Below are 10,740 nucleotides of genomic sequence, written 5' to 3' on the forward strand. Positions count from 1 at the left end.
TCGTCAGAGAACGCAAATATTTTTTTTGTTTGTTTGTTTTTTACCATGTCACCTATAGGGGCTCCTTACATTCCCCATAATGATCAATCATTATGAACAATGGAAGGCACCATTATGAAACTGGAGGTTTTATTTATTTAAAGTTAAATCTGGTAGTATTTCTTGTAATGCCAATTAGATTATTAAATGTATTACTTGTTTGTTAAAAATAAACAGGAATATTACATTGAAAAAAAGATCATCACATAAAATCGCAATATTGAGGAGGGAAAATGCAATTATTTTTCTAAAGGGTTCAGCCCTACTTCTATATATATATATATATATATATATATATATATATATATATATATATATATATATATATATATATTAGGGGTGTGAATTGCCTAGTACCTGACGATTCGATTCGTATCACGATTCACAGGTCACGATTCGATTCGATACCGATTAATCCCGATACGAATTTATAAGTCGATTGTTGCGATTTTTTTCATTCAAATTTAGAAAATACTAATCAGTAAGCTTGTAGAGTGTAAGATTTATATGAAAATGTATTATTTATTTATCTGAAATTTCAGTCTTATAGAGGTTGTAATCTGTTTCATGTTTGAACAGCATTAAAATAAAATATTAAGGCTTAATGTTCCGTTCATATAACATTCTTCCATGCTCAAGGTGTGAATCCTAACCCGAAGTCAGACGTTTTGTTGAATATTTTTCCATTAAAAATGGAAGTTTAAAAATCGATTCACACACACACAAAAAAAAAAAAAAAAAAAAAAAGGCAATGATGATAAGACGTTGAATCGGTAAGACTACCGAATGAACAATTTCTGAGCTCTTAACGAAAAAAAAAAAAAAAAACGAAAAAAACAAAACAAAACGATTTTTTTAAATTGAATCGATTCGAGAATCGCGCGATGTAGTATCGCGATATATCGCCGAATCGATTTTTTAACACCCCTAATATATATATTTATTTATTTATTTATTTTTTAAATTGCCTGCATGGCTGATACTGTAAATCTGAACATACCATTTATATAAATGGAAGATCGTCATAGTGAAAGTATACAAGCCAAATCTTCTGCATCCAAATGAATTGTTTATTGTATTTCTACACGTAATTGAAGAGATAACTTCCACGTAGCTCATGCACGGTGACATTTGCGAGCTGCAGAAGCACATCGCCCCAGGCCACCCGGTCCTCGGGCTGATGCTGATTCCTGGCCCGGTGCGCCGAGAGCACCGTGCTCAAGATCAGACTCTCAAACTGATCCTGAGTCAGCGGCTGCTTCCCGTGACTCTTCAGCATGTCCAGCATCTGCTCCATGGAACTCAGACTCCTGGGAATGTTGTCGTTGATCTGCGAGAGGAAGGCCCGCCCAGGCCTCATCGATGCCATCTCCTCATCAAGGAGGATGATGTTGTTGTCCCGGTTGAGTTCCACACCGCCCAGCAAAAACTGCGAGAAGGGATGAAGAAACAACTTGCGATAAATGGAACCAGAGAGTTGTAATTCACTGAAATGTAGCATGGCAACGGTACCTCGAACATCAGGTTTGCATCAACAACTGACGAGCCACTTGGACTTTTACCTGCAGATGAATCTAAAGCAGAAAATACTTAATTTGCTTGGTTCATTTCAAACAAATATATATGATTTTTAAATTGCAGTACATAAAAATGGTGGTGCATTCAAGAACATACTAATAATTAAGCCCGTTATTCTAAACTACAAACATCCTTGTTTTTCAGTCTGTTTCATGCACGTCAACTCAGTCTCAGTACATCTTGAAAGATTCAGTCCAACGACAACTTACCTTGCAGTGCTTGGTCGAAACACATCCACATGATGACCAGCTGCCAAATTCTTAATTGGAGTTTCATCTTCATTTCCAACATGACACTATACTGCATCCTTCTCCCTTCTCGCTTGTCCATTCGTGAGTTCAGGCAGAGGAAACTCTGTCAGAATACCACACATTTTTTTCCTCCCTGGAAAAAGGAATCCAAAGCCAGATGGCCGTGATGCGGAACAGCAATATTTTGGATCTTGCTTTTCTCATCCAAAGTGTTCAAATTCTGCAGAAGTAATCGAGGTAGAAGAATTAATATTAACCCCCTTGACTTTTCATTGTGAAAATATAGAAAAATAACTAAGGTAATGTGGTTGCAAAACTGCGCACACCCAACTAGGATGTGGCTGTGTTCAGAATTAGCCAATCACATTAAAACTCACGTTAAATGGGAGTCACCAGTCACCACACACCTGCCACCATTTAAACTGGATCTGATTAACCCCAAATAAATGTCAGATGTTGTAGCGGGCTTTTCCTGTTTTGTTTCAAGCAGAAGCTTGAAGGTTTTGCGCTAGCTAACACTAACTGTCCATCCATCCATTTTCTTCTACCACTTATTCCTCACAAGGGTCGCGGGGGGTGCTGGCGCCTATCTCAGCTGGCTCTGGGTAGTAGGCGGGGGGACCCTGGACTGGTTGCCAGCCAATCGCAGGACACACAGAGACAAACAACCATCCACACTCACAAGCACACCTAGGGACAATTCGGAGCGCCCAATTAACCTGCCATCCATGTCTTTGGAATGTGGGAGGAGACCGGAGAAGACCCACGCGGGCACAGGGAGAACATGCAAACTCCACCCAGGAAGGTCCGAGCCTGGACTCGAACCGGAGTCCTCAAAACTGGGAGGCGGACGTGCTAACCACTCGCCCACCGTGCCGCCCGCTACGACTAACTGCTATTTTTAAATGTTCATAATTTCTTGACTAAGGACCCAGTTCCAGCTGAGGAAAAACAACTGCATAATGCTGCCACTCAACAGCTTATTGGAGGTGATGCTAAGGCTCATCGCCCAAGACCCGCAACATTACAACATTGCCACACACAATGAAGAATTTGTGAGGTGGGCGGCCAAATGGTGAGTCAATGTTGGCATTACATTCATCATTTAAAAGTAGAATGTGAGAGTTATCTTTTACTTTGTTTTTAATGCAGTGTATTTTTAATGAATTTATCATCAGGGTTTAAGAACTGGGCATAGACAAAGCAAGCGTCTCAGCGTGTTTTGGTCAGATGATGTGTGATCACGTTTCCCTCACTTGAGGTGCTCCACAGCCAAGGAGGAGGGTTATGCTGTGTACAAGTCGGTCCCGTGCGGCTCTGTGGACGACACGCTGCCCTACCTGGTGCGCCGGGCCCAAGAGAACCAAACGGTGCTGAAGGGCATCCAAGGAGCGAGACCTACTCGGGCAGGAGCTCCACAGAAGAATCAAGTGTTTTGAGTTAAGGGGGCGGGGTAAAGGGATGAAGTAAACTAGTAAAGCATTTAATTAAAATGATTTTCTTTAACTTAACTCGTATTTGTATCTATATTAGTAAACACCTAAATCAAAATAAAATATATAAGCAATGGCCAACAAAATGTTTATTTTTGGGACATCCTGTATTTGGCAAATGTAGTAATTCATGGTAAAAATGTGAACAAGTATGAACTAGTTTGCTTTTTTTTTTCTTTTTCTCCCTTTTCTGCTCAAAAGGTGTAAATTGTGTGTTCCGTGGTACTTTACAATCAATATACTCAGCTCAAGGACGTAACTTCCAAACACAAATCAGCGTAATTAATTAATCTGGACAACACTACAAAAGAAGTGCCTGGCGGTAATGGCGTCTAACTTCTTCTTTTCTTTTCTTTTTTTTTTTTCCCTCCTCCCAGAAAAGGAGTATTGTGATGCAATTGTATCACTCTTTTGAATACAAATTGTTTTTAGAAGAAAAACGCTTTATTTCCGTGACCCCAGTCAGCTGGCTGGACTATTTTCCTCTCGTCCAACACCGAACCAGAACTCGTGTCGCAGAACGCTGTCAGTAAGTCAGTGCTGATCGCACACACTGGAGGTGAGGATGAAATTGAGATTCATGTCAAAAAATCCGAACGATCCCTTTAAAGCCTGCAGAACAATTGCGTGCACAGACAGCAAATGTTCCGTAAATCATCATCTTCATCTCTTTAGTGACAAGTGAGAAAGAGGAAGATTTGGATTTGGGCCAACACTGTAGAAAGGATTGAAATCAGCATATCATTGAAAGTAATATCTATTCAACACAGCTAGGGTAATTTGGTTCAGTACTTAAAATGTTAAAATATTTTGGATCAAGGCAAAAAACAACAACAAGTGGTTCAAGTGAATAATTATTGATTACATTACATTTTTCTTTTTTAGTTTAAGAGGGGTCAAACTTGTTACAGTGAATTTGTGGCACCTGCTGCTGCTGCTCGCGCGTTCTAACTGCATGACAGGCCACTTACACGCCGACATAAGTCACAGGACTTCTGTCCGTCCACCGATACTAGTCAATCACTGCACCTGCTCGTCCCTCCTCAAGCCGACCCAGAAAGTTTTCCGATCCTTATACAGGTAATACAGAAACTTCTGCAAGAAATCAATCAATGCATACAAATTCATTATTTTCCAAGCAAGACGAAGGGAGGCGCCTCAACCTCTCAGTTGGTTTGCAAGCTGGCCAGGTGGGCGTCACGGTCGCGACAGTCGTCCTGAGCCACCTTCCACGTTTTCTTGACATTGGAGTAGAAGTAACATTGTTCGCTTTCGCGCACCCACCACAACAGCAACAAGGTGAGAATCTCGCGGGGGTGGCGCGACAGCCCCATCAAAATTTGGTGTAGTCCCATGCAGGTGCCCCCTCCAGCAATTTATTTCAGAAGGGCATGCAGTGTGACCTTGCACGATAGGTCACGTAACCATCGCAAGAACTGCCTGATCCCTAAAAAAAAAAAGTGTCATCTGCACCCTGAAAAAAGCGAACATTGACATTTAATGCAACTCCAAAAAATAATATTAATAATAAAAACAGCCACCTAATCTTGGAGCTATGACTGACATCAACAATTCACTTCATCAGTGTACATCTTCGCATAAACTAATTCGTCAATGTGAAGCAAATACATTGAAATACTTGCATTAGGGCTCCCCTATTGTTTATGAATGTCGTGGCTAACTTGTGAGCACGTCTGCCAAGTGCCAAGCTTGACCCATGTGGTATTGTGGGGGATAGAGCTGCAGTTCCGCAATTTGGCACAGGGGGGCGGTGTTGGCAGCTGAGGCGCTTGCTCTGAGCACAAAAGCTAAAATAAAGTTTGCGCGGAAGCAACGAAACGAGAATCTGCCTGTTCAGTCTCTGTACCACGGCGAGGTGTCACTGGAGAGGGGAAAAGGAATTAACACTTCCATTTTTGTGCGATGTTGAAAATGAGTCGTACACGCATGCAGGCTGCAAATTGCTGCAGAGCACATTTCATCATGACATTTGATTTGTATCGAACCAACCAGAATTGCTTTGCTTACTTTGAAGAAATGAATACATTTGTATAACATCAAGTTTCGCATATTGGACGGTTAGACCTGGGGCCTATGAGTAGATAAAGGCAGCCCTGGGAACAAACCTCAGCTGTTGTTTGTTCATAAGCGGCGGGTGTGCGGAAATTTCTCTCCATTTCAGCCTTTCCTTCGTTTTAAATTAATATAGATATCAATGTTATTGCTCAATACCAGGTCATGGAACTTATTCACCCCACAAGTGAAACATGAATTGGTGCTGTGCTCTAGTGAAAAATCTTTTAAACTGTTAATAATAATAATAATAATAATAATGTAATTTCAACTGCGTTTGAATTCAATTTTATTTTTGAAACCTGATCTTTTATTTTGAAAATCAGATGTCGTTCTCCGTGCCAGCGTCACTTCTCGCACAGACGCACACGACCGTAGTGAATTCGTACTCAGCGAACTAAATAAACATTGATACTGTGTGTGCGTCCTTCACTACTTTATTGAAGTCAAACATAACTGCTACATTTCGTTTCTGGCTAAATTCGTAATCAGACAGTGCTCGTCGAAATCTGTCGGCGCTGTTTAGCTTAGCTGAGCTTACTAGCCACCAAAAAAGGAGACGCGTTTCTTATCAACAAATTGGCTCGGCGGACGCCAAGTGTGAGCATAAAGTGTCGTGAATATCGTGTGGAAATGTTCGCAATAACGAAAGTCAAGTACGAAGAGGAGCTTTGTGGAGCACAAGAGGAAAACAAGCGACAACGTCAACTGCTGGACGCTGTTAGCAAGCAGCCTCGAGGTGTGTTGAACCCAGAATGTTTTTCACTTGCTTAATCAATACTTTTCAATAATAGGCTATGTCTGTATTTATTTGGAAATTAATCTTACTCCGAGCAATTTGTTTACAGTTTTTCTCAGTCGCTTTGGTACATTTCTCCAATCAGAATTGAATTTCTCAGAACTACTTGTCCAATGTTTACATCACTATGAAGACGCGTGTGTGTTTTCTTGTTTTTGTGACATGGTGGGGCCAATATTTCGGGATTTCACCGAGTTGCAGACCCGGCTGCAGAAGAAATTACTCTTTATTCTAATTACTATTATTAATTGGTTTTACAGTTTAGCTTTGAATTGGGTTATGGCTGAGGTTAGGATAAGGAGGGGTAGGCAATGATTTTTGATGGTTGAGGTTAGGGAAAGGCATTGAGATGGCCCCACAAAGATACTACTGGGTGTGCGCGTGTGTGTGGAGGGGGTGGGGCCAGGGTCGTCACTAGGTTTTATGGAAAGGGAGGGCTTAGCCCCTAGGACAGGGTTGGGCAAACTCGGTCCCCGAGGGCCGGAGTCCTGCAGGTTTTGGTTGTTTCCCTTCTCCAACACAGTTGACGTGATCAGCTAATCAGAAAGCTCTACATAAGCCTGATAACGATCCTGTTGATTGGAATCAGTTTGTGTTGGAAGAGGGCAACCTCCAAAACCGGCAGGACTCCAGTCCTCGAGGACTGAGTTTATCCGTCCCTGCCCTAGAAGATGGACAGATATGAAAGGAATAAAATACTGTGTAAAAGTTAAAGTAATAATTAGACTTGAAGTGTTATTTACGTCAGTATTTTAATATTGTACACAAACATATGAATCATTTTTATAAAATTAAACAAATAAATATATATCTACTAGGGGTGTGCCAAAAAATCGATTCATAAAAGAATCGAGATTCTCATTTATGAATCGAATCGATATTAATATCCAAAAATCGATTTTATTTAAATTAGAAATGAAGAAGGGGAAAAGGCAGTTGTAGCCCACATGCTGTTTTTTGTGGAAAAAGGCACTTACAATACAAAATTAATAAATGTTTAAACAAAAAAAAAAAGCCACTTTAATGTCTCTATTTGTCATTTTGTCTTGCAAGGCAGACTGGAGCAGATCATGACAATGTTGTGCATATCTGTAAATTGAAGCAGAAATCATTTGTCAATCAAAGAATTTCGAATCGAAAATCGTTTGAATCGAAAATCGATTCTGAATCGAATCGTAGACCCAAAAATCGTAATCGAATCGAATCGTGAGACAGTCAAAGATGCCCAGCCCTAATATCTACACATTGTCTACAGTGTACGAAAAACTATGCAAAAAAAAAAAGGTAACTGTGTTGTCATCAAGTGAGTTATTTTCAATTAAGATACCAGTACATTGAAATTGATCAACAGAGAGGCAAATGACATGAATTTGGCTCAAAGCACAATTAACTGTTTGCTCCCAAATACTTCTAAAGTCACATATTACATTTCAGTGCATGTGACTAGATTGGTTGAAAGAAAATATTACCGTATTTTCCGCACTATAAGGCATTATAAGGCGCACCTTCAATGAATGACATATTTAAAAACTTTTTCCATATATAAGGTGCTACAGTATAGGCTTGGGTTACGTTATGCATCCATTAGATGGCGCTGCGCTAAAGGGAATGTCAACAAAACAGTCAGATAGGTCAGTCAAACTTTATAACTCATTCACTCACAGACATTTTTACAGAAGCAGTCCCCTTAAACTCCCGGCTGTTTTACTGGATTTTGACTGATTTTGCAAGCCTCTCCCCCCCGAATATTGTGTTCTTTTGCTATTAAAAAAAAAACAAAAAAACATGGAACCTACCAAAAAAAAGATTAGTTTCTTCTTTTATCAGGAAAAGGACATTTCTGTTTTGCGGCAATTAGCATTAGAATATAGCTAAGTTTCATCATTATTCACAAATCTGTTTAAAATTGTGGGGAAACTGCTTGTTTTCAACATGGTCCTGGTTGATCCCTTACACTCTGCTGCCACCTTCTGGCCGTTTTTGTAATTACTACCATTGTTTCACCCGTTCTTTGCAGTTGAGGCTGCATCAAAGCCTTCTGTATGCTCTAGCATAAAAAAACGTGTAAATACATCTTTGGGACACTTAAAACATTTATAATAGACCGTATTTATACGTTTTTGGGAGCAAATGAGTTATAAGGCGTATAGTCAGCTTTTGAAAAAATTGCTCTTATGTGCGCCTTATAGTGCGGAAAATACGGTACTCAATGTCTTCTAAATTAAATATGAAAGTAATACTAAAGTGTGAATATGTTTTAATCTGCTAGATGACGTCACTTCTGTGTGACATACTTTCAAACGTCATTATTCCGGTTTATATCAAAATAAATCCACTAAAAAAAATCACATTTAAAATCATCCCCAAAGGCTCATGCATTAAATTAATTACCAAAGACGTTTGCTATAATTATAGCTACTTTTTTGTAAACATAAAATGTAGTTTGTTAGTTTTCATTTTTTAAAAAGCATATTCATTTTTTTTTTTTTTAAATTTCGGTAACAATATTTTTTTTTAAATTTTAGTTTGTTTTTTCATTAGTTTTACTTAACTAAAATAACCTTTAATGGCGCCTGTTTTTCCATACCCTCCCTTCTTACTTTGACCATCTCCAAACATTTTTGTTTTGTTTATTTTATTTGAACTGAGTTAAATGCCATTTTTAGCATATGTCGCGGGCCACTGAAAAATGGACGGCGGGCCGCAAATGGCTCCCGAGCCGTAGCTTGGACACCACTGCTCTAAAAAAAAATAAGAATAAAAAAAATCGCACATCTTGTGATGTGGCTAGCGCGCATCGCGATTGCGATGTTCAAACGTGTATCGTGCAGGCTTATTAAATATATAACATGACAATAAATTGACTTTATCAAACCGTCTTGTGTCCCGCAGATGCCAGTGAAAAATATATTTGTCCTGAGCGGCAAGAGCCAGAGTTCCCTGGAGTGAAAGAGGAGGAGGACTTGGAGCCTCTTCAAATTAAAGAAGAGGAGCAGCCACAGCCCTCCAACATAAAAAAAGAGGAGCAACTGCTACCATACATTAAAGAGGAGGAGGATTTCACAGAGTTGTCTGTGACTGGTGTCCATTTGAAAACTGAAGACGAATATCAATTTGAAGAGAACAGAGGGGCGGAGCCTCCAAGCAGCAGCTCAAGACAACAAATAACAGAAGATGATGAGGACCACCATAGAGGATCACAAGCAGACAACCGCTTAGCTCTAATGTCAGATGGTGAAGACACATCACACTCTTCTCACACTGACGACTATGAAAAGTCTGACAATGATGTGACATGGTACACTGACAGCAAATGTTGGAAATGTTCTCAGTGTGGAAAAACTTGCGGCAACAAGTGTGACTTTAGAAAACATGTGATTATACACACTGGTGAGAAACCTTTTACCTGCTCAGTTTGTGCCAAAAAATTTGCTCAGAAGGGAAACTTAAATAGACACATAAGAACCCACACTGGAGAGAAGCCTTTTGCTTGCTCAGTTTGTGGTCAAAATTTTACTCAGAAGGGAAACTTAAAAATTCACATGCTAACCCACACTGGGGAGAAGCCTTTTGCTTGCTCAGTTTGTGGTCAAAATTTTACTCAGAAGGTAAGCTTAACAAAACACAAAAGAACCCACACTGGAGAGAAGCCCTTTGCTTGCTCAGTTTGTGGTAAAAATTTTGCTCACAAGCCAATCTTAGAAGTTCACACAAGAACCCACACTAGAGAGAAACCTTTTGCTTGCTCATTTTGCGGTAAAAAATTTGCACTCAAATCACACTTAGAAATTCACACAAGAATCCACACTGGAGAGAAGCCTTTTGGTTGTTCAGTTTGTGGTCAAAATTTTGCTCAGAAGGGAAACTTAGAAAGTCACACAAGAACCCACACTGGAGAGAAGCCCTTTGCTTGCTCAGTTTGTGGTCAAACATTTTCTCAGAAGGGAGCCTTAAGAGTACACACAATAACCCACACTGGAGAGAAGCCTTTTGCTTGCTCAGTTTGTGGTCAAAATTTTACTCAGAAGGGAAACTTAAAAATTCACACGCTAACCCACACTGAGGAGAAGCCTTTTGCTTGCTTAGTTTGTGGGAAAAATTTTGTTCACAAAGTAAGCTTGACAAAACACACAAGAACCCACACTTGAGAGAAGCCTTTTGCCTGCTCACTTTGTGGTAAAAGATTCTCAACAAATGACAGAGCTGAAGGCACAAGTGTGCGGGTGAGAACAGCAGTGATTAAATGTGTGTGCGCGTGTGCATGTATGTTCTTGTTTTTGTTACATGGTGGGGCCAATATTTCGTGATTTCACCGAGTTGCAGAAAGAAATTGGGGCGGAGGGGTCACACTTCTTCAACCTAAATCTAATGTTCTTGTCTCTGTAGCGTCCCCGTCATTTGAAAATCAAAATCCATGTACAGTAAAAAAAAAAAAAAAAAAAAAAGTATATATATACTAGTAATAGCCTATATGACAGGGGTGGCAAACTGCGGTCCTCGAGGGCCG

General features: G+C 39.8%; 2 protein-coding genes across 2 annotated transcripts; one reads left to right on the plus strand and one right to left on the minus strand.

The window, feature by feature from the left end:
- Positions 1-1,120: 1,120 nt before the first annotated feature.
- Positions 1,121-2,237, minus strand: LOC144016790 (protein FAM180A). The gene is made up of 3 exons (XM_077518108.1): positions 1,827-2,237; positions 1,552-1,613; positions 1,121-1,468 (listed from the first exon to the last, which is right to left on the minus strand). The coding sequence occupies exons 1-3, from the start codon at positions 1,945-1,947 to the stop codon at positions 1,121-1,123; spliced, it is 531 nt and encodes a 176-aa protein (XP_077374234.1). The 5' UTR covers positions 1,948-2,237.
- A 3,548-nt stretch (positions 2,238-5,785) lies between these two features.
- On the plus strand, positions 5,786-10,712 carry LOC144015835 (uncharacterized). Its single transcript, XM_077516213.1, has 2 exons — positions 5,786-6,173; positions 9,126-10,712. The coding sequence occupies exons 1-2, from the start codon at positions 6,068-6,070 to the stop codon at positions 10,379-10,381; spliced, it is 1,362 nt and encodes a 453-aa protein (XP_077372339.1). The 5' UTR covers positions 5,786-6,067; the 3' UTR covers positions 10,382-10,712.
- Positions 10,713-10,740: the final 28 nt, after the last annotated feature.

The sequence above is a fragment of the Festucalex cinctus genome, chromosome 3 (genome assembly GCF_051991245.1).
Source record: "Festucalex cinctus isolate MCC-2025b chromosome 3, RoL_Fcin_1.0, whole genome shotgun sequence".
Classification (NCBI taxonomy): Eukaryota; Metazoa; Chordata; class Actinopteri; order Syngnathiformes; family Syngnathidae; genus Festucalex; species Festucalex cinctus.

What these genes read in the sequence shown, in the direction of transcription:
- LOC144016790 (XM_077518108.1), bottom strand. Translation starts at nt 1,947, where the DNA reads ATGGACAAGCGAGAAGGGAGAAGGATGCAGTATAGTGTCATGTTGGAA. An exon ending in TTTCGACCAAGCACTGCAAG is followed by an intron (nt 1,614 to 1,826) that starts GTAAGTTGTCGT and finishes TTTCTGCTTTAG; the next exon opens with ATTCATCTGCAGGTAAAAGT. An exon ending in ATGCAAACCTGATGTTCGAG is followed by an intron (nt 1,469 to 1,551) that starts GTACCGTTGCCA and finishes CCCTTCTCGCAG; the next exon opens with TTTTTGCTGGGCGGTGTGGA.
- LOC144015835 (XM_077516213.1), top strand. Translation starts at nt 6,068, where the DNA reads ATGTTCGCAATAACGAAAGTCAAGTACGAAGAGGAGCTTTGTGGAGCA. An exon ending in TGTTAGCAAGCAGCCTCGAG is followed by an intron (nt 6,174 to 9,125) that starts GTGTGTTGAACC and finishes TGTGTCCCGCAG; the next exon opens with ATGCCAGTGAAAAATATATT.